We start from the raw sequence: 25026 nt of genomic DNA on the forward strand, positions 1-25026 counted from the left end.
CAACTACGACTCTAAATCAGCTAACACTACCAAACACGGAAAGCCCAGCAATGGTCCAACTGTGGTCTGCCTACGGGGCCCAAGCTTAAATCACTTAAAGAGGCCATGATATGCTTGAGAAACGACTGTAAAAGCGAGACGTCTATCTGCCACCCCCTGTGGACAAATGAACCGGCCCACTCTCCAAACTCCAATAGCAGAAAGCAGTAGGCATTCGATCAGGTGTGTTGTGTGGAAGGGATGTGGTCAGCTCCTGAATACCAGTACTGTTAAATCTGGATTTATTTCTTACATGGACCAATTGAACATGTGAGGTACATAAAGGATCCCTGAATTTTGTTGGAGTGTTGGATACCTGGAATATATGTGAGTGACAAGTGCTGTCAGCGTCAATATCGAAATTGACAACGGTGTCCAAGAAGGTGGGCATGTGTTTGTCAAAGGACCTTGTTTGTGAACGGTGTTATGAGACACCGATGTCGCTGTAATACCAAACTGAAAGTTTGTCAACAAGTCTTTCTGGAATTATCAGAGAGAGGGAGGTTAAAATTCTGCATGTTGGATGAATTCTAAGTTGAAATTGACGGATTAACAAAGGATTAAACTTGTGACGAGACTGGATGTACATTTCGCAAACGGATGTCACACACCTGGATTCCAAGATTTTTTGGTAAAATCTCAGCATAACATGTGGATACCATGGCTTGGACACAACATGTATATTCATTCTTGATTGGATATTGTCTTTTAGCAGGTGAGAATTTTCATTGTTTTTGTAACATTGTTGTTTTGTGGGATTGTTGTGTATTGTCTTAAAACAACAAATAAATATACCATTCCACTAGACTCTCCTACAACAAGTGGTGATTTACCAGTGTTGATTGACAAGCAAACAAAATTAATTTCAAAGTGTGTACAATATAATAAGTACCACTCAATCAACAGTTATTTGTTTCAAACTTTACACAATAAATATAAAGTATAAAAAAAAATAACCATCAACCATTTTTACACTTAAAGAAACATACGTTTTTGAATTATAGTTGAACAATTTTTATCCAAAATACAACTGCGATCAATTCTGTTAAGAGCTAAAAATATAAAATCTTTTTTTTCCATAAAAATGTTCTCTAAATTGTCTCTCTGTGTAAGTAAAAATGACTGATGTTGTCATTTGAAATGATACAATTATAACAAGGATATAAAAACCAGTGATATTGGACTATGGTGCCCACTATACTGTAAACATATTCTGTTCAGTGAGACTCAGTGATCTGTAATTGAATATGATGGCTCCATTTAGGAATAGATAAACTGCCATCTAATCTGTTTCGTCCCCAAGAAGCCATTCGAGCTGGTCTCAATGACCACATGGAATCAAGATTCCTTGTTGAGGATCCAATCTTCTGAATCAAGATGACCAATTTTCTGAAACAGTCCTCAAAGATATTCTCATGAAATACACTGAGATTCATCACAAAACATCTGAGTGTTCCAGTGTGTTTGAAATGTAATCAAATTTGAAGTTGATTTAACAATTTAGAATGACTCTTAAATATGTAAATTCCACTTAAAACCTCCAGCTTCGTCTTTGTTGAAACATACAATGTTTTAGAAGTTTAAGACTGGATAACTGGCATTATAAGATTTATTCCACAGGGAATATGTCACATGGTGCCGTGTACAACATGTCAATATCACCTTGAACAGCTGATTCATACAATGACACACATATTAAATACATCCATTTCTTATGCTAATGAAATATTTTCTGCCATGTGTTGCCAATGTTCTGAAATTGAAGATTCAGTGACCATGTTGTGGTGCATATGCTCTGGATGGCTGGTCAATGGCTATGCTGTATATTAAATTTGATAGTCATGCTAGATCCATAAATTAAATATGAAATATGATGCGCAGCAATTGTATATGTTAAAAAAGCGAAATATCAAGTTAAAAATTGGCTTTTGTAATATTTCTAGTGATGAACAATATGTTAAGTACCTGTTGTATATTGACAAATGATAGTTACATCAGTTCATAGTGCATATCTTAACAACTTTAGCAAATGAACATAGAAGTAACTGTTGTAATTTAAAAACAAAATGATAAATTAAAATTTAATAAATGTATTCTAAGTGCATACATTGATATTATTATACAATATAGATGTTTTTGCATTGTCATGATGAATAATAACGAAAAAAAAGGATTCAAAGACATAAATTGACAATTTTAAGGAGATGCACACATCATATACATATATTAAATATATACTTTTACTTTGTGTTTGTGTGTATATATATACAAAATGAAAGTGTATGATCAAATCAGAATAGTAGCCATATATACTACTCAAAATATGTTAAAGAACACCCACAGTTAGAAGGCTGTGTTGCAATACCCACCAGCCATGGTAGATGTCTAAAGTCATGTGGAAAAATCGGATGTTTTTGAATTCTTTTGAGTAGTATATATTTGACTGAGGTGAAAATACAGACTAAAGGTACAGGAAGTAAAAAAGGCTATGGTTTGTGTTGTTTGTGTTGTTTGTGATATGGTAATACAGTGATACCTGTGGTCAACAAGTCAAATAATCCCCACGAGGACATGCACAGAGGTCCACAGCCATTGATCCAGGGTATGGCCTCCTGTGGGTCTTTCCCTGCTTTGCATTAAGACATCGGGGGGGGGGGGGGGATGCAGAAGTCAGTCCTAATTCAAATCAAATTATAGTATAGGTCTTGTGTTTAAGACATTACGGTAATACAATCTCAGTTTGCGTCTATCAAGGCATGGGGAGGGACTTGATGGATGTCAAGCCATGGGTGACAGGGAGGGGGAGGGGTCACAGATATGTGGGTGGGGCCACTAAGGGGGTGAGGGGGGGGGTCATTGAAGGTGGGAGAGTGTTGGAAAATTACGTTTTTGCTTTTGTGATGTTGGGAAGAGGGTGTGTGTGTGTGTGTGTGTGTGTGTGTGTGTGTGTGTGTGTGTGTGTGTGTGTGTGTGTGTGTGTGTGTCGGGGGGGTAGAAATTCAAGGGTCATTATTAATTATTGTTTTTAGAACATTATTATTAGAGGGGGGGGGCTCCAGGGATGGTTAGAAACTCAAGGATCATTATTAATTAATGTTTTTATTAGTAGTAGTAGTAGTATTATTACTGCTGATAAATATTGAAAACAATTTCTTCCATGTCCTTGTTTATTCCTTATTATCAGAACTCAGCAAAACAATATTGTTTTATATTTGCAATCATACTTTTCCATAAGCCTTTTCAAGTGGAACCAAACAGCGTGTATAGCTGTCAATCAAAGGTACAGCCAGGTCTATATACAGAGCCTTTCTTTTTGCCCAGAGATATATGGATTCAAGATGGTGGTCATAATCCAGAACAGATCGGAGAGGTTACACCAATTTATGAATAATAAATACGATTTTAGAACTAGACTTTCCAGTAATGGATACACTTAGAGCTGGGAGGCTGGAAGATTGAATGTCAGTTAATGGCCTAATGATGGAGAGAAGGAACTGAGGAGAGGGTGAATGACCACACATGATGGGAAGAAAAAGGAAGATAGAGATAGGAGGAATGAAAAGGAGTTCTGAAAGAAAATAGGGAGGGGATGGAGGTGGATATGACGCAGGGGGGTGCATGACCCATATCGTGAAGGGGGGAGCATAAGATGAAATGTGAGATATCTGACAAAAGAAGTGGGTAGATGGACACCAAAACTTAGAATGCCAATACTTAGAATACCAACACTTAGAATACTAACACTTAGAATGCCAACACTTAGAATACCAACACTTAGAATACCAATACTTAGAATGCCAACATTTAGAATACCAACACTTAGAAGGCCAACATTTAGAATAGCAACACTTAGAATGCCAACACTTAGAATACCAACACTTAGAATACCAATACTTAGAATGCCAACATTTAGAATACCAACACTTAGAAGGCCAACATTTAGAATACCAACACTTAGAATGCCAACACTTAGAATGCCAACACTTAGAATACCAACATTTAGAATACCAACACTTAGAATTCCAACACTTAGAATGCCAACACTTAGAATACCAACACTTAGAATGCCAACACTTAGAATGCCAACACTTCGAATACCAACACTTAGAATGCCAACAGCCCCCTATTTTTAATTTAAGGGTGCCCTGGGCACTTATTACGTCGAATACGGTAATATTTTTCCATGACACTCAAAAATGAGTTTCCTGATATGTCAAGTGTATATCTATATATATCCAATCCCTATCAAAGTTTGGCTTGTATGTATTGACCATTATATCCAAACAAATGTAACGCTAGTGTAAAGTGTACAATTTATGTTGAAAGTTTGTTTGTGACAACAGAAAAGTTAAACCCTGCAATGACATTTTGATGAAGTTACCATCATTTGAAAGGTGATTTAAAGTAAATGTCTTCTCTCGAAAACATCAAAAAATAAGTAAAAAGGCATTAGGGGGAATGGGTTTTGTTAAGCTGTATCTTCACGAGGCTTTGACTGTCTATTGATTCCTCGACAGGATACAGGTACGCTCTCGTGCTTTGATCGCCACCATTTTGATGTAGAACTAGATCTATTAACTATTAAAAGCCCATCTGCTGAGAAAATCATCAGTGTCAGTTGCGAATGAATTGGTCTTTGGCTGAGATGACTTTTTGCTTTGAATTGTAACAGAACAAGACAATCAAGAATAATATCCCCTTTACTGCAATACAATAGGGATGATGTGTTTAAATGAATATGTGACTCCTAGATGTTATATAACCTTATATGTGACTCCTAGATGTTATATAACCTTATATGTGACTCCTAGATGTTATATGACCTTTTATGTGACTCCTAGACGTTATATAACCTTATATGTGACTCCTGGACGTTATATAACCTTATATGTGACTCCTAGATGTTATATAACCTTATATGTGACTCCTGGATGTTATATGACGTTATATGTGACTCCTAGATGTTATATAACCTTATATGTGACTCCTAGATGTTATATAACCTTATATGTGACTCCTAGATGTTATATGACCTTTTATGTGACTCCTAGACGTTATATAACCTTATATGTGACTCCTGGACGTTATATAACCTTATATGTGACTCCTAGACGTTATATGACCTTATATGTGACTCCTAGACATTATATAACCTTGTTGGTATTTATCTGATCAGTGGGGAATGTTCTTTATGTGTTTGTGACTTCACGAGCACCAGGCGCCATCATTGATTTTCAGAGATCCATTCTTATAATTTTCACTGCTATTTTGCTTTTTATGCCCATTGGAATTTGTTTTGACAGATAATCGAGACTGGTTATTCTCGGGCATTGATGTTATATATTCATATGTTCTTTATCGGAATAGTCCAGGTCGGGACTGAATGTGATGGACTGCTTGAAGAAGTCATCATACAAGCAGTATTTCTATTTTCAGTGGAAGCGGTGCGTTGTTTCAAATTAAAATAATCATCAGGACACATTTTCATCAGTTGTCTTCAATTCCTGTCAAAAGTTGTGTGGTACCGTATTCGACGTGATAAGCGCCCCGCTCTAATAAGCGGCCAAGGCGATATTTGCTGATATATTGGCTAGTGAACAATCCCAATTAGCGCCCCTTCCGATTGATCAATGTACACAAGACATAGTTATTCTTGTATAATACACTCGTGTGTAATATGCACCCTTGATTCTGGAAAATATATCTGTCGTGTATAATACACATAGACTTTTCTTTTGTATCATTTCAGGCTGTCAGCATAAACCATGAAATTTACGATCTTTTCACTGGTTTTTCTCTCACCAAAATTATATTCTAATAAGAGCCCCCTATTCCTAATTTTGAGAGCGCCCTGGGCGCTTATTACATCGAATACAGTATATGTATTGGAATTGATGTAAGTTTACATGAAAGGTTAGCGTATGTGATCGTGACACTTCATGACCATTATCACTGAGTCGAATGAAGGTTCACATTTTAGATATCAGTTGGGGAAAGTGAAAAGAGTCTGAGTAAGAAAACAGAAACCATCATCCAGTATACAGTTTCCAGGATGGTAGTATATACTTCATCTCTAAGATATCCTATTTCTGTGTATATTTTCCTTCACGATTGACAAGGACCGTCGATGTTCGTGTTATTCAGACCTTAGTCTTGATACTCAAATATTATGATAGATCCCTTTGGTTGTCCTAACCTACTAATTTTGCAGTATTTGCTAACACTGAATGTGAATACGTAGGACATCGTGAATACGTAACCCAATATTCATGTTGACGGACTTCAGTTTTCCCCAACCTGGTGCAAGGCCCCTTACAGATATTCTATTTTGTTTATCAAGTTGTGAAAAAGCCCGTGTTTATTTTAGATGTTATGTACACTTTGATGTTGTGAAAAATAGCCGATCTGAATAATCCCGTTGAGCAATGGAGAAGGCCTGGTTTCGCATGTGCACTATTGCGTCTACAAGACATGTTTCTGAGTGTTTTTAACTGAAATAATAAACAATTAGTCCGTTGTTATTGGAAAAGCGGAAAACTTTGGTTAAATAGAAATAATAAACATAATGTATGTTGTTTTATGAAAGGAGTAAAGTTTGATTTAGAATGAAATCCCACATGTCCATGACGCTTCATCGAGGTCAGCTTTTGGGTGTCACACACGTTTATAATATATTTCACGATTTTTTGTATTAGACATGGATTTTTGGCTCTTAAGGGATATCATATTCCACGGGGCTATACAATTGATATAAAGTTTACATATTTGTATTAGTACATTTCTTAGAAAAGGAACATATATGGTCATTGGTGAACAGACTTTGTAAATTTCTGTGAAGGTATTATTTTACGAAGCAGTGATGCAACAAGATGATGATGATGATGATGATGATGATGATGATGATGATGATGGTGATGATGATGAGGATGATGATGATGATGATGATAAAATGGCAGCCATTTTGAATGTGCATCTGCCGTACAAGCTGAAGCAGACAAAACCATGCGGAGATAAATTTAACACGAGTCAAGATTCTTAAAAATGAGATTTTTCATTTCAGTGAATTTGAACAAAAGCCGTTCTTGTGTACCCTAAATCTTTTATGCTTAAGCTTGCATGTCAGTGTGTAATTACAAGCTTTCAACAGTTGGATTGTCCCAGATGGGTTTACGGTGCAACAGGTAATGTTAAATCTGAGGCGTAGAGGTTGTTGTGAATCATCCTGTTTTTGTATTCACAGTGGTATGCTTGTGTTTAGACCGTGGTTGGGACAGGTTAGGACATTTTGAAGATAGAAATGCTTTGTTGAAAACGTTTACAATTATCTATCTCATGTATGTCTGAACAGAACATTAACTCTTCATTTACAATAGCTTGTAAAATGTTGAAAGCTCATTGGAGATGGAGATTCATCCAATAGACTACGTCCTTCTCAAATTGCACCTTTATTTACCTTGAAACAGTCGGCAAACAAAATGAGAATGCCTTTGACAAGTTCCTGCTCTGAAACTGTGATAGTATTGACAGGGCATCCTCCAAGGCTTGGTGTCGTCATGAATCGTTTAATAATTATGTTGACATTATTATAAGATCTATTCCCCAGACTGAACGAGATCCCATTTCTTAAAAGTCCAAGTTCTCATCAGATATGTGTCAAATCTCAACCCTTAACACATAGATGTATTGAGATGCCAAATTTTAAATAACATGTATTTCAACTTAACCTTGTCGCAGATTGAGTGTTTTGAAGAAATAAAATCATAGGAATACATCCATCAGATTATTTGAAAGTTTGATCAAATGTATTTCTAGGGCATAATCACACAACAATATTAACCCATGAATGATATTTTCAAGGGCAGTGAAACACATAACTGTTCAGCGTTCAACATGTTCAAAGGTTATGATCGACGAAATATTCAGCTCCTGTGCTGGGTGAACCAGTACACCAGCAGCAATGAACGTGGTGTTCAACACAGGTAGAAATCTGCTCTACAAAGGCTAAGGATTATTCAAATTTGTCCCGTACACCAGGAATAAAGACTGAATAGAACCAACAGGCATTGAAATCAGAGTCGTAATGTCACTTGTATGACATACTGAATTGAGCACAAATGTTTTCGTATGGCGAGCAAGCAGTCGACTGATAGAAATATGGGAGTATACGGTTCTATGAAAATACGAGGGAGGGATTGGTGTGCCATGAAAAGAATGTTGGAGAGGTATAATTGAAGCACAATGGAAGCGAAATTAATGAGCCAATTTAATAATCATGTTTAGAAAACTCGTATGTTGAAAGATGATTTTGGATGATTTTCGTTCACTGATAATTCATTGAATTGAGATATGATTTGAGTGGTATTTTATACTTGGGGAATTTTATGTATACGACTATTAGAATAGACGACATGGTTTATTTGGTTTTAAGTGCTTCTGTGTATTTGGAGAAATTAATGTCATAAAAAAAGATGAATTGGTCGTAATGTTTTCTGTGTTATTTACCGGGGTCATATATTTTTTTATGGTGTAGAAATACGATAATATGATAGTATTTCGAATGAAGCTAAAGTATCTTGCTGCGGTGGAAATTGGTTCTAGTCCTGTAGTCACTGCCAATCTGCCCAATAGTTAAGGTATCATGAGGACTAGTAGAAATTTGCCATTTTTAAGGGTTTTGCTATATCTTATCATTATAAGGACTAGTGGACGAAAACTGGTAGTTTCTAACACTGTGATGATGCATAAGTTGTGAACTTTAAAAAACAATACAGTGGAAGAAGTTTTTTGTATGAATATAAAAATATGAACGCAGTGCACAGTGGAAGAAGTTTTTTGTATGAATATAAAAAAAAGAACGCAGTGCACAGTAGAAGTAGTTTTTGAATGAATACAAAAATATGAACGCAGTGCACAGTGGAAGTAGTTTTTTGAATGAATATAAAAATATGAACGCAGTGCACAATTTGTACCAGGACTCGTCAGCCCGGATGAACCACGATCCTATTTCCGATTAATCCAGTTCTCATGTCAGTCGGTGTGGAATGAATTTTGTATGAGACTCATGCACTAGTTGTGACTTTTACTTTTGTGATTGTCTACTCTTTTGGGAAATGGTTTGTGATTTTCGTGGCGAGATAGATTACCTGGACGTTCCTCAGCCACCTGGACAGAATAATTTACTGTTATTTGCCTAGATAAGGATTGATTAAAGAATGACACAGAATGGGTGTGTGGAAATACATGACCGTGAACACTACTTCCTCATTATGAATGCAGCGAGACAGGATCTACCAGGCACATACTGGTGGACAAGTCTTAGCATCTTAGTGTGTTCCATGCTGAAGCCATCCATCTGTCGCAAATCTTGAATTGTTTGTTTGTTGTGAACACACGATGCCATTAAGAAAGTGGTCAAATGTAACAGATGATATTTAGGATAACACTATCTTTGTAAAGTACATATCCTTGTACTGTTTTGGTTGAGTCCCGTCCGGGATTCGAACCCACACTGCCAGAGTGAGGCACCTAATTGCCAGCACACAAAGTCAGCGATCTAACCTATTCAGGAACGCGGCTTCCACAAAAATGTTTGTTTGTTGTTTAATGCCGGACTGAGCAATATTCCAGCTATATGACGGCCGTGTAAATAATCCAGTCTGGACCAGTCAATCCAGTGATTGATATCATGAGTATCAATCCACAAAATTGTGATACGATGACATGCATCAAGAAAGGTAGCAAGCCTCACCACCCGATCCCGTTAGTTGCCTCTTATGACAAGCATGGTTGATGAAGAGCAATTCTTACCCGGATCTTCACAGGTTAATAACAATTTGAGGTCTGGTGAGGAATTATGGGAGACTGGTTATTACATGTGATTGTTTTGCCTCATGTTGACATTTTACGGTTCTTATGTCTCCTGTCAGTGTAATATTATACAAATATATGTGATCTGTGAAGAATTGTCCGGTTTGCTAGATTTCTGATGTTTGAAATAGACATTAATGCATTCAGATATATCAAACTTTAATGGCCAGTACACAGAGAACTGGAATCTCATTGAAATTATGAAATAATAAAGTGATAACAGAAGAGAGTTATCCCCCCTTGGAATAAGGTCCTTTCAGGGGTCTGTTAGTGTTACTCATTTGGGAAAAAATAAAAGTTGTCAATAAAAAAGTCATGACTATTGTTAATATTAATAATTTGGATGTTATGAATGATACTGTTACAATAATATAGCCTGAAATATGTTCTGTTATGATGAAACAAACATGGGAACGATAGTTTACAGTGACAGACATTCTTTAATGATATTATTTGGCAAATAGTCCCACGACTTCTTGTTTATTGCCAAAGCCAGGTGTCAAAGCCAATCCTAAGGCACTCTAGTTCATGATTGGAGTGGGTCAATATTGCTTATTGAGAGAATGTTGTTTGAGGACTTTGTATTTACGTACACTGGCGACACTCGCCTCTCCCTGTGTTCTTTGCGCGAACTCGACATCGACACTCAAGTGGTAAGCTGGTGGAGGTTAGTTTGTACGTTCGTTAACACGTATTATAAGTTTAAACATCTCAATATGCTCAACGGCATTCTTTTTCCGCCTTTGGAAATTTGCTCATTTTGAAATGGTTGCTAATTTTGTTTGAACAGCTAAAAAATAATATGGAACAAAGAATGTCACTTAAAAAAATGAGAAACAGTTATAATCAATTCGCATTTTGGGTTGAAAATTGAGAAAATCTAATTGACGTTTTACAGTTACCATTTGTGCTTTGAAAATATATTTTTCTCAATTTTGAATAAGGTGCGAGAAGAAAAAAGACAGTGTTGTCAATCTTATCCAGTTCCCTTTGAAGATAACATATCAATCAGATTTCATTTCAACAAGATTTTTACAAACTTATGACGTTTATTTTCAATTGTCAAAGGTCAGACATTTTGATTAAGAGGTTACGTCATTGAGAACATCATCAAACAGACTTAAACAGGTGGCTTTCATTTGTTCTTTAAACACAATGTCTTGATGGTGCCAAGGTTATTAATGAAGAAAATATTTGAATAGTATCAAAGACAAAATAATTCTGGTTTAAAGTAGTACCCACAATATATATATTTCCTATAAGATATGACTGTAGAATGTATGACCTAAATATGATCGTATTTATTATTTCCATAAGTGACTAGATTAAACATTTGGAGCTTATTGACATCGACATCACTTAGAACAGGTGCTTCTTTCTCAAGGACTTGTTAGACATGTTTATTTTCATGGCTTGCCATTTGGTAAAAATCCATAGTAAATGTACTGATATATTTCCCAGAAAACCATATGTGTGGACATTTATATGATAGAGGAGGACAAGATCTTTATTATGAATGGTCATTTGCAGGTCTTTTTTTTCCATCTTTTCAACTTTTCCAAAAATTCCTCAGCTATTTCTGTGAAACAATATGTGTGGCCATTTATATGAAAGAGGAAGACAAGATCTCTAATATGAATGGTCATTTGCAGGTCTTTTTTACCATCTTTTCAACTTTTCCAAACATTCCTCAGCTATTTCTGCGAAACCATATGAGTGTCCATTTATATGAAAGAGGAGGACAAGATCTTTCACCTGAATGGTCATTATCAGGCCTCATATTCCATTTCTTCAACTTCTCCAGACATTCCACAGACCTTGTTCTTATTTTGAAAGACTTTGGTCAAAGATAAGGATTACCTGATTAGATTCCATGGATGTGTGAAAATATCTCCTCAGCTTGAACCTATGTGTGATCATGCTTGTAAAAAAAGTGACCTGAATGTCTTTTTGGCAGCTGATCTCAAACAACAAATGAGTAGCCATTTCTTTGAAAACATATTTCCCCCTCTTTCATAGGGATAACCATTGTTAAATATCGAACTATGTTTTTTTAAATTTAAGTACAATTTTATATAATATTATTTTGAAAATATCATAATTACCATACAGTCAAAGCAAATATAAGAATGTAAATTTTCACATTTTTAATTCAACCCAAATTCAAAGCCTGACTTTATGAAAATGTTGTCTTACAACTCTAGTTTGTGGGTTTCGACTGGAGTCTTGTTCTTTCAATTCCAGGGGTGCAAAACAACTCCTAAGCAGGTGCCAGCCCCCTCAATGACTTATCAGACATGTTTATGTTTTTAAGTCGGGGGGTCAGTTCATTTGAGGGGCATCCGTTCCCCACAGCAGGTGAATTTGATGAATGTTGGAATCATTAAACGCTGGGGGTGGAGTTTGATCGGATAACAATCTTCCCCGAGAGAGTTTCAAAGTATATTTTCTTTCCTAATTTGAGTTATAAAAAAGATAGAGTTTCTGATAAACTAAATAAGAAGGGGGGGACGTTTGGTGTTTAGATAACTTTGTCTTTGTGAGTTTGGAATTTTGATAAGTCAATTGCCTCGGGAGAACAGGAGAATTTGCTTGCTGTGCAAGGAAGCATGTTGATGATTTTTGCAGACTTAAAAAAATGTGGAAAAAGCGATTTTTCAGCTGTGTTTGTGTAATCCTTTGCGTCATGTTTTGAGATAAAGTTTGTTGTCAAGGGAAATGTCAGATTCGGTGCCGTCTTAATTAACGGTGGATGCAGTCTGCAAGTTTATCTTACAGTACACAAACGCAAATGACGCACTGCAGTTGTGCCAGTATGTTTTTGTTTACAGGACAAATAACCTTTAGCATACGGTTACCCAGTTGTCAGGGGAAAGATGTTTTTTACTAATGGTATGGAGAATTGGAAACAAAACATGATGATATAATTGGGTTCAGCAGTTTTCAAATTATAGGTTTTGCCCAAATGGGAATGAATTTGGTTTATGTTTTTGGCTGATTTCAGTTCTTGATTTGATGTAATGGATAAACAATAGATGTTTGTAAGTTTGAGATAGAATTCAGTTTTCCAGATTCATGTTTGACCTGTAAGCTGATGGTGACTCTTTATCTGGTCAAAGGGTTCAAGGGTTTGATTAGCGACACATTATCTTATCTAGTGTTCACAGTTTTAGGTAACAGCAAGTTTAAGAGATTAGGACAGACTTTGTGAGAATGACTGTAGCTTTAATGACACAGGTTTATTCACACCTGGCTCCCAGCAACCAAGGAAAAGTCACACCTGAGTTGGCGAAGGCTGGACAATGAAAGATTAGGTAATGACCAAGGGTCAGTTTAATGATAAGCACGAAATTGTTACAAAGAATTGTCCAGTGTGACCATTTGTTTGAAACAGCCCAAAATACCGATTCATATGAATTCTCATCATTGTGATAATTGTTACAAAGAATTGTACAGTGTGGCCATTTGTTTGAAACAGCCGAAAATATCGATTCATATGAATTCTCATCATTGTGATAAGTGTAGAATTGTTACAAAGAATTGTCCAGTGTGACCATTTGTTTGAAACAGCCGAAAATACCAATTCATATGAATTCTCATTGTGATAAGTTTAGAATTGTTACAAAGAATTGTCCATTGTGACCATTTGTTTGAAACAGCCGAAAATATCGATTCATATGAATTCTCATCATTGTGATAAGTGTAGAATTGTTACAAAGAATTGTCCAGTGTTACCATTTGTTTGAAACAGCCGAAAATACCAATTCATATGAATTCTCATTGTGATAAGTGTAGAATTGTTACAAAGAATTGTCCAGTGTGACCATTTGTTTGAAACAGCCGAAAATACCAATTCATATGAATTCTCATTGTGATAAGTTTAGAATTGTTACAAAGAATTGTCCATATGACCATTTGTTTGAAACAGCCGAAAATACCGATTCATATGAATTCTCATCATTGTGATAAGTGGAGAATTGGGAACAGTAGGGGTTAGATACAAACCAGAGGGTGTGCCATTAGGTGATGATGGCTGGATTGTTAATTAAACTCCTATTGTTGGGATTCATTTGAAAGAGAAGAGAAATTGCTTTCATAGACCTTCTCCTAAGTGATAGTTTTGTGTGAATTGTATTGTAATGTTTTTGTAGAATAGACAAGGAGGATTATGTAATAACCACAGGCTTTGCTGTGGTGATAAGTTGGCAATGTTACAACAGGAATCTATTATGGGAATGTGGTTGAAAGGGCAGAAACATTTTTTCACAGATTCCACTTGTAGTATAGAGAATAGTGTTAAGTGGGGCATGTTTCATGCCAGTTTTGATAGAGCTTATATATGGCAGGTTAGGTAATAGCCAAGGGGGTCAAGTTTGGGGGCGGGTAATTGTTACCAGGTAATGAATTGTTATAATAAAATGGGAGTGTGGGTATTCATATGAAAGTAGAGAAAATTTCCTTTCATTCCAATTGTTATTTTATGGAGATGGTAGTTTGATGCAGGAGATGAGGATGATTGAAATTACATCATAGTCGGCTTGTTACTTGTGGGATCAGGGCTGGAGATGGAGACAGTAGGTGATGCTGCCTTTGATTTGAAGACATCACAGAACAGGGTTTTTTTTAAATGTGAAAATATGTTTCTTTTATTTGTACTTTGTTTTGCATATTTAGTGATGGATTTCTGTCCTCCCATAGAAATACTGAATCTATTGAAGTTGTTTGTTTGTTTGTTTGTTTGCTGCACTCAGCACCCTTCCAGCCATTTGATCGCCCCGATTATGTTTCTAGGTTTGTCAGCACCATACCCGTGCTCGTGGGTTTCACCGAAGTGGTAAACGTCTGAGACCTGCATCACTTCAGGCTTTCCTCCCACATTAAGCTGACACGCCGCGATATAACTGGAATACTGTTAAAAGCGGCGTTAAACCCAACTCACTCACTCACTCACTCCAGCCATTTGATGGCAGTCTGTTTACAAGTCTGAGTCTGGTAATATGGAGCAAAGATCCACACTGTCAGAGCACGATGACACATGGTCGACCAAGCACCGAGCCTGACTACAGAATCCATTAATTGTCCCTTGTCAAACATAGGACGCCAGGACCACCTCCATCCCAGAAACACAAGGGAGTAAATCTGTTGAAATGTATTTATGAGCTGACAGATGAAAATATCACATACACATATTTGTTTGTTTGTCATGTTGTTCTTAGCAATATTCCAGCAATATGACGGCGGTCTGTTAATCATCAAGTCTGCACCAAACAATCCGGTGATTGATATCATGAGCATCGATCTACGCAATTGGGATACGATGACATGCATCAACCAAGTCAGAGAGTCTGACCACCCAATCCAATTTTTAGCATAGTCACCTCTTATGACAAGCATAGTCGCCTCTTATGACAAGCATAGTCGCCGCTTAAGACAAGCATAGTCACCTCTTATGACCAGCATAGTTGCCTCTTAAGACAAGCATTTTCGCCTCTTAAGACAAGCGTATTCACCTGTTAAGACAAGCATAGTCGCCTCTTAAGACAAGCATATTCGCCTCTTATGACAAGCATAGTCGCCTCTTAAGACAAGCATAGTCGCCTCTTCAGACAAGCATGTTGTCTCTTACGACGAGCATAGGTTCCTGAAGACCTTTTCTAACCCGGATCTTCACAGAGGTATAAGATCTGTAAGGAGTTATGTAATATTTTAATTATGTAGTGTAGCCATTTGTTTGAAAAAGATTAAAAAATGTCTTACCATCTGTATGATTTCGAGTAAAAACTTTTTATAATGAATAAATAAATAACATGATCATCCAGAGCGAGATGGAGGCGAGGTACAACTGGGTGTGTTACCAAGGCGATGAACTTGATAAGACCACATCAGTTTTCCTTTTCCGTAACATAAATGTTTTGGCCGCAATCTAGATATTTTCCAAGCAAATGACAAAGTTTATTCAACAATTTTATGATAATGGTAAACTGGTCTTTCAAGAGATAATTCTTCCAGCCATGGGGTGTCAGTGTGACAGATTGAAGGAGGGTTAAGAGTTGACGAGGAGGTTCCTGCAAACAGAGTGTAGCGCCTCTTACCCAATGCAGCTGTTTCTTGATAACATGGCACCGTCTTCCTTCACATATCTGTGTGTTGCTCAACTTTCTGATAAGATAATGGCAGAAACTTGTTGACTTCATTCAACCATTAAAATTAGCTACTTTGCCCTTCAGCGGATATTTAGTGTTTGATCTGACTTCTGAGATCCTTTCAAACGTTTAGTCATTTGCTACTTTTGAAAAGATTCCTCTCATAAGGGAGTTGTGAAGATCCGGGTTAGAATTGGTTTTCAGCAACCATGTTTGTTGTATGACTAACGGGATCGGGTGGTCAGGCTCGCTGACTTGGTTGATGCATGTCATCGTATCCCAATGGCTGGAATATTGCTAAATGCAACAAACAAACAAACAAACAAACAAACAAACGGTTGAAAATACTATTCTATTAAGAGAAATTGGTGACAAATTTTATAATTTCTTGATTAAATATTTGTTACATGAAGAAATTGTCTGGGTCATTTGTTGTATATGATTGTGATATATTGAGAACATGGGTGAAATTGCATCCAAGAAATATGTGACATGAGAGTCTGGAACCATATGTTGAAATGGTTTGTGTTCAAGTTAAACTGAGGTTCATTTCCAAAAGTAACGTTGTTGCCTAGGAAATACAATCATTCCATCTATATGATGTAAAAAAATAAGAAATAACTGTCTACTTTTTTATTCAAATTTACTTTTACATTGTGCCCCCCTCCCCCCCCCCCCCCCCATCCCCCAATCCATAATTAGAAGGAAAATGTGTCTTATATTTTCAGTTAAAAATAATCTGGCGGTAATTGGTTTAATTTGGTGTCTTGCAGTTCATGATGCTGCAATCATAATAATCATAATAATTATACCTGAAATACTTTGTAAATGTGTAATAATGTTGTACTCTGCCTGAAAATATCCGCGATTCAGACATTAAGAGTATCTGATAAGTTTAGTCATCGAGCTAGAACCAAATTCAGTGGCCAAGCCACTCAGTGTTTGCAGGAGATAAAGATTTGGTTTTATCTAGGGTGAATCTACGCATTCTTCACGATAAGACCTGCCTTGAAACACATTTACAATGCATCATTTAGATACAGATACGCAACATATCGGGTCCGTCGAGCTTTTAAGTCAAAGTTCTTCAGATTTAATCTTGATATTGTTTGAGTATATGAAAGGTATATTGAAATGGATAGGTATAGTCTAGTGGATGTTTTCTCTTGAGAAACTTCTACTTTCTTCATTTCGATTTTTCAGTTTTGTTCATCAGTGATAATAAGGATTCAATGATTATTATTATGTGAATTATTGTGTTCATTATTGCGATGATGAATAGCAGTTCTGATGAGGACGATGATAATGTGATGATGTTGATGATAATGATGTTGACTATGCAGACGGCAACAATAGTGATGACGATGTCAATGACAACGATGATGATGATGATGATGATGATGTTGACTATATGGATGACAACAATTGTGATGATGACGTCTGTGATGATGATGATGATGATGATGATGATGATGATGTTGACTAAATGGACGGCAACAATTGTGATAACGATGATGATGATGATGATGATGATGATGATACAGACGGCAACAATTGTGATGGCGATGTTGATGACAACGATGATGATGATGTTGACTATACGGACGGCAACAATAGTGATGATGATGTCGATGACAACGATGATGATGATGATGATGATGATGATGATGATGATGATGATGATGATGATACGGACAGCAACAATTGTGATGACGATGTCGATGACAACGACGATGATGATGATGATGATGAAGATAAAGAAGAAGAAGAATGAATCAGTTTGTACAGTAATGAACATTGATGCGGACAGGAAGACACATAAATGTTTATCTACATCACAAGTTCGTGTAGTAGAGATGCCATAGGCTTATCGCCACCACAAAGAGCCACCCTGTCTTTCAATCAGCACTGAAGGCATTAACTCAGCAGCGAGATACATTTTCATATTTCTGTCTCAATTTTCATCTATAATAAATTGCAAACCTGTTATCATGTCAAAAACATATTGGTCAATTATATTTTATTCATAACCTTTTTGTACAATCGAGAATCTTGTAGTACTTTACTTTGCACATTCTAACATAATGCTTGGGTGAATAATTCATGTGACGTCAAAGCATCACTTGGCAAGAGAAGTATATGATTTGTTCTTAGGAAAATATTAGTTTCTAGCGTCTCTAATCGCTTAACCTTTTAAACGTGGACTTGAATATTGGTAAGATTGTTTATCATGCTTGTTTCCGTGAGTGAGTGAGTGAGTGAGTGAGTGAGTGAGTGAGTGAGTGACGGTTTTAGCAATATTCCTAAAAGATATTGCCGCAATGAAAGTTTTGCTGACATCATCAATTGTCATGATGTCACAATCAAATGACATCATTAATCTCTCAGCCACTGAATCTGGTTAGCTGTACTTTATTTAATTGTGGTTGTAAATCTTCGTCTAACTTTGTGAGATGATAATTCTTCCCCATTAGTACACCTGAACTTACAAGTCTGTGAGGTGAAATGAAGTTTAACATCTCGTTCAACATTATTGCATGCATATTGCAATGTCCATGCAAGCGTGTGTCTGCTTGTATGAGATCCCACAGTTTAACATGGATACCCTGCTCAGACGCCGACTTATTCTGAGCAGACCAGTCCTTGTTTTATCTGCTTAATGCCAGGGGGCACGGGTGGCCCAGTCGTCTAAGGCGCCGGGATTCGCTGTGCAGAGTTGCGTCCCTTGGGAGCACGGGTATGGTGCTGACAAACCTAGAAACATAATCAGGGGAAACTGGGATTCCAACCCACATGATTGGGTAATTCCATGTAAATCATAGATTTAAGAAAGATGTATTTAATATTTATATGATCTGTATAATTCTGTTCAAGGACCATTTATTGTTTTGAGTGAACGAGTGAGCGGAAAGTGTTTTAAGTGGCAATTCATCATGTCAGAAGTCATCAACTGAGATAAGACGCTAAGGTTAGTCTAAAGGAGAGTATCATCTTTCTAAATATTGATCTCCATATTGGTTAGGCTGTTTTTGTCATACTCGCATGGAGCTGTAATGGAAAAAGGCAATTTACTTTTTTTCTTTTGTGTTTTTCATTTTGATGAATATTTGTGAAAAAAAAGTTAAAGTGATTTACTAGACAGTCAAGTGAGTAGGCCTGGGATGGGTAACACGGGTACCCGGGTCGGGTGGGTACTGAGAAGGACCCGGGTACCCACAGAACTACCCAGACCCGTGGTTAGTCACGTGATGTATAGTTTAATGACAAAAACTATCTAAAACTCCATGGTTTCTGACTATGCACCCATTCCTTCTGACTTATGGTTGAAAAGAGATTAAGTCAAGTTCCATGTATGCATGACCAGGGCCCCGCTCCACATAAAGGGGTTGAATGTTCTGTGTGATCTTCATCAGTTATCACAATTGTCTTAAACAAGTTTGTGTTCTATGTTAGACTGTAAATTGAACATTAGATCTTTATAAAATAAGGCCTTATTCTGTCAGTCTCCTTCCAGGAGTTTTCAAGATTCAGCATGGTTTATCATGATTCAATGTGGTTTAACATGATTCAATGTGGTTCATCATGATTCAATGTGGTTTAACATGATTCAATGTGGTTTATCATGATTCAACATGGTGTATCATGATTCAACATGGTTTAACATGATTCAATGTGGTTTATCATTATTCAACATGGTTTATCATGATTCAACATGGTTTATCATGATTCAATCTGGTTTATCATGATTCAATGTAGTTTATCCTGATTCAACGTGGTTTATCCTGATTCAACGTGGTTTATCATGATTCAACATGGTTTATCATGATTCAACGTGGTTTAACATGACTAAACATGGTTTATCATCGTTCAACATGGTTTAACATGGTTTGTCATAATTCAAACCAGGTCTGTCATGATTAAACCTTGTTTTATGACAGTTGAAACCACGTATAATAATTCAACAATTGCCTACTGTCTGATTCACCAAGTGTTTATCACATTATAACCCGCTAATGATCAAACCTTGGTTGATCACGATTTCAAACAGTACATATCTATTTTAATTGCTGCATGAGACATTTATTTACCCCAAACCTACACGGATCTCTGTCACAAATTGCATTGTGACCTTTTGCCTGCCCTTTCCAGGTAGATAACGAGTTTACCTGACAATTTACCTGTCCGTCAGCTTGTGAGGAGGAATGGAGCCTAACAGGGAATCGCTGACAGCAGGACAGGCCTTGAGAACACAGAGGGGCAGTTTAACGAAATATTGACTTTGGTCTCTCCTCTTGTTTTGGCATCGTGTTGTCCAATCACTACGGGAGTAAGCCTTGTCTTGGCTCGGTTTGCATCGGTTAAGATTTGTCCAGTTTTGTTGTTTAGATCGTTCTGAAACAGATCATTAGAAATATTGTCTGCATTCCGGTACTGTTTTCAAGACTTGATGGACGTACTTCAGCCATGACACAATCAGTGTGAAAATGATGATAGACACAGATTATTAAATAAATCTTTTCACGGGTAATCAATAAAAAAATTGATAGTCTAAAAATGTTGAAGGAATCTCAAATATTGATGTAAATTTTAGTATATTAGAACTTTTTTTATGGTACATGTATTATGAGTATTTAGAACCTTTTTTTATGGTATTATGACTAAAATGAAAATTGAGCTAATCCATGTTTTGGATATTAATAGACATTTCAAATCTGATTAACAAAATAGGCACATACAAAGTTTCATAAAAAAATTATGAATTATGATTTTCAAAAATAATACAAACTACAAATGGACTGAAATATCAACCAGCTATTTTAATAAATGATAGTTAAAATTTTGTTTTTCAGAATGTGGGAAACAAATGTTTTGTCAAATAGTGTCACAAAAACCTGAACTTGTAATTTGTAGCAATGTACCGCCAGCCTCGCAGTCTGTGACTGTAATCCTCACGAAATGAAAAACATGTTGAGTACGTGTTTGAGATTGGTCAGTGGTCACTCTCATCGTCCAGCAGGGTCAGAGGGCCTGACCACCGGTACATGAGCGTGTGCTACATGGTGTAGCTGGTCAGCACCGGTCCTGTCCGACAGCCTCAGTTTGTGTTTGAGACATCTCGAACAATACCACACAATATTTGGTCAGGGATTGGCAAGTTCGCTGGCTCCAGAAAGGCTCCAGTATATGGACAAAAGCCTTGGACCTTTTTTATGTTTACTGGTTTGTCTAAAATTCAATTGTGTTGAAATGTACAGAAAGTTGTAATTTGTTTATTGTAGAATTTTGTAGGAAATATTAGTTTTATTAAATAGATGTTTAGTGAACATAGTTAGAAACATGGGATATATTGTGTGAGATAAGTATGATGAAATTTCAAAATTGTTAAAAATCTGAATTATGTTAATGGTTTATGCTGACAGCCTGAAATGATGCCAAAGAAAAGTCTGTGTGTATTATACAGGAGAGATATATTTTCCAGAATTTAATTGCCCATAATTAAGGCTGCATACAACACACGAGTGCGTATTATACACGAATAAATAAATCTTGTGTACATTGATCAGTCGGAAGGGGTGCTAATTGGGATTGTTCACTAGCCAATATACATGTATTAACAAATATCGCCGTGTCCGCTTATTAGAGCGGGGCGCTTATTTCGTTGAATACGGTATAAACAATTGTTAAATAATCCAACATTTGAAAATGTTCACTTTCAACCATGTAAGCTTATACATGTAATACATATGAATTACAGATAGGTGTATTTAGTTTGTAAGAAACCGTGTAAGTTAATGGTTATCAAAAGCACCCATGACGTTATTGTAGGTCCCTACCCACCCACAAGATAAGGTCCCTATCCACCCACAAGATAAGGTCCTACCCACCCACAAGGTAAGGTCCCTACCCACCCACAAGATAAGGTCCCTACCCACCCACAAGATAAGGTCCTACCCACCCACAAGGTAAGGTCCCTACCCACCCACAAGATAAGGTCCCTACCCACCCACAAGATAAGGTCCCTACCCACCCACAAGGTAAGGTCCCTATCCACCCACAAGATAAGGTCCCTACCCACCCACAAGATAAGGTCCCTACTCACCCACAAGGTAAGGTCCCTATCCACCCACAAGATAAGGTCCCTACCCACCCACAAGATAAGGTCCCTACCCACCCACAAGATAAGGTCCTTACCCACCCACAAGATAGGGTCCTACCCACCCACAAGGTAAGGTCCTTACCCACCCACAAGATAAGGTCCTTACCCACCCACAAGATAAGGTCCCTATCCACCCACAAGATAAGGTCCCTACTCACCCACAAGATAAGATCCCTACCCACCCACAAGATAAGATCCCTACCCACCCACAAGATAAGGTCCCTACTCACCCACAAGATAAGGTCCCTACCCACCCACAAGATAAGGTCCCTACCCACCCACAAGATAAGGTCCTTACCCACCCACAAGATAAGGTCCCTACCCACCCACAAGATAAGGTCCCTACCCACCCACAAGATAAGGTCCTTACCCACCCACAAGATAAGGTCCTTACCCACCCACAAGATAAGGTCCCTACCCACCCACAAGATAAGGTCCCTACCCACCCACAAGATAAGGTCCCTATCCACCCACAAGATAAGGTCCCTACCCACCCACAAGATAAGGTCCCTACCCACCCACAAGATAAGGTCCCTACCCACCCACAAGGTAAGGTCCCTACCCACCCACAAGATAAGGTCCTTACCCACCCACAAGATAAGGTCCCTATCCACCCACAAGATAAGGTCCCTACCCACCCACAAGATAAGGTCCCTACCCACCCACAAGATAAGGTCCCTACCCACCCACAAGGTAAGGTCCCTACCCACCCACAAGATAAGGTCCTTACCCACCCACAAGATAAGGTCCCTACCCACCCACAAGATAAGGTCCCTACCCACCCACAAGATAAGGTCCCTACCCACCCACAAGGTAAGGTCCCTACCCACCCACAAGATAAGGTCCTTACCCACCCACAAGGTAAGATCCCAACCCACTCACCAAGCAAGGGTCAACTATGGATCATGTTTGTATATATTGAATATTGTTTACAATTACCCCTTCTGAAGCAATGTACTGTCCAGTACAGTCATGCTAGTCGTGTGTAACCCTACAGACACACTGTCGCTAGTTGTGGGGGAGATATTGTGTTTTAGGGCTCTGGTCGGGGGTCAGTATTGACCATTGTAAGGAGGTGCATTGTGTTGACATGGGGCTAGGGACCCTCTCAATCATGCTTTACAAATGTAAGAAGAAAAGATCTTTTTGAAAAGAGTTCTGCCATTTTGTGGTGTTTATGGAGGGGTGTTCACATGTCAGGGTAATGTTGACTACAAAAGATGCTGGGGTTTGACAGATGAAGGAGGATAGGGCCCAAGAATGCCCTTTTGGAATTATCATGTGAAATATTGATATGCTGGAATAAAGGTTAACGGCTTTATAAGCTCATTCAAACAGTCAGATATCTGTGGATTATTTCGTTTATATGTTTTTATGATTGATGGTTGGATGTCAAAAGATTGTCAACGTTTTCTTTGAAAAGATTCTTTCAGCTTTACTTTTTCAACTTGCACTCAATTTTGATTGAAATGAATGTATCACTGCAACATACTGACAGTGATTGTTGAACATTTTGATCCCTACTTTTAGACAGCTTTATGTTCTTTAAACAGCCAATTTTTAAAACTGGTTTGTCAAACTTTGATGTCATAAACCACAGGTTCAAGTTTTGCTCCGCAAACCGCCGGGTCAAGTTTTGCTCCGGAAACCGCAGGGCCAAGTTTTGCTCTGGAAACAGCAGGGCCAAGTTTTGCTTCGGAAACCGCAGGGCCAAGTTTTGCTCCGGAAACCGCAGGGCCAAGTTTTGCTCCTGAAACCGCAGGGCCAAGTTTTGCTCTGGAAATCAGAGGGCCAAGTTTTGCTCTGGAAACCGCAAGGCCAAGTTTTGCTCCTGAAACTACAGGGCCAAGTTTTGCTCCGCAAACCGCCGGGTCAAGTTTTGCTCCGGAAACCGCAGGGCCAAGTTTTGCTCTGGAAACAGCAGGGCCAAGTTTTGCTTCGGAAACCGCAGGGCCAAGTTTTGCTCCGGAAACCGCAGGGCCAAGTTTTGCTCCTGAAACTGCAGGGCCAAGTTTTGCTCTGGAAATCAGAGGGCCAAGTTTTGCTCTGGAAACCGCAGGGCCAAGTTTTGCTCCTGAAACTACAGGGCCAAGTTTTGCTCCGGAAACCGCAGGGCCAAGTTTTTTTTGTCAAGTCTACGTCTACCCTTCAGGACCTGTTTGAATGTTGACTTAATACTTATAGAAAATGATTTCTTCAGTCAATATCAAAACACAAGGCAGGGTTAATATATCCCCTGATGAAACGACACGAGTGTCTACGCCGCTCACGGCTAATTCCAATTGCGAGAGTGTGCAAGCTTGTTTCTTTACTTAGCGGGTGAAATCTTTTTAGGAGGGCGAGAAAATCAAAACTTCTATTGACAAAAGGCTGTAAGATTTCATGAGCACATGTCGTTATACTCCACGCATTGCATCATCCGACACACATCAATATTTCAGAAAATCCTCGAAGCTCCAAGATTAACTACTTTGGCTAGTTGGCTGCAGTTAGAATGAAGAGGTCTCGTGGACGTTTTCTGTTAAATTGGCACTTGTGTGGTATGTTAAAAAAGTGCACACTTGAAAGATGATTTCAGAGTTAATGTTCCTTTCAGCCAAATTGACTACACCAATTTTAGAGCTGATCTTTGTGGTTGATGCCATTTAGGATTGTTTCCAATAACAAACGTTAAATTGAGTACATTTCATCCAAATGTTATTTTCTAATTTCGGTACAAATCCAGTTTCATAAAAGTTCCAATCCATTTTTATGAATCATACAGCTAAAGAAACATTTTTAAAATAATCTTTCTAAATTAATAAAATCATTTTGTATTAC

General features: G+C 37.7%; 1 protein-coding gene across 3 annotated transcripts in view; it reads left to right on the forward strand.

The window, feature by feature from the left end:
• The first annotated feature begins 203 nt into the window (after positions 1–203).
• Positions 204–25026, forward strand: part of LOC139458163 (nephrin-like) — a 109409-nt gene continuing 84586 nt past the window's right edge. For all 3 annotated transcript variants that reach the window (XM_071239493.1, XM_071239494.1, XM_071239495.1), the window contains exon 1: positions 204–754. In XM_071239493.1, the coding sequence (XP_071095594.1) occupies positions 700–754 (55 nt within the window). In that variant the 5' untranslated portion in view covers positions 204–699. The remainder of the gene's footprint in view (positions 755–25026) is intronic.

This window comes from Haliotis cracherodii, unplaced genomic scaffold (genome assembly GCF_022045235.1).
Source record: "Haliotis cracherodii isolate W230 unplaced genomic scaffold, xgHalCrac1.p SCAF_12, whole genome shotgun sequence".
Lineage (NCBI taxonomy): Eukaryota > Metazoa > Mollusca > Gastropoda > Lepetellida > Haliotidae > Haliotis > Haliotis cracherodii.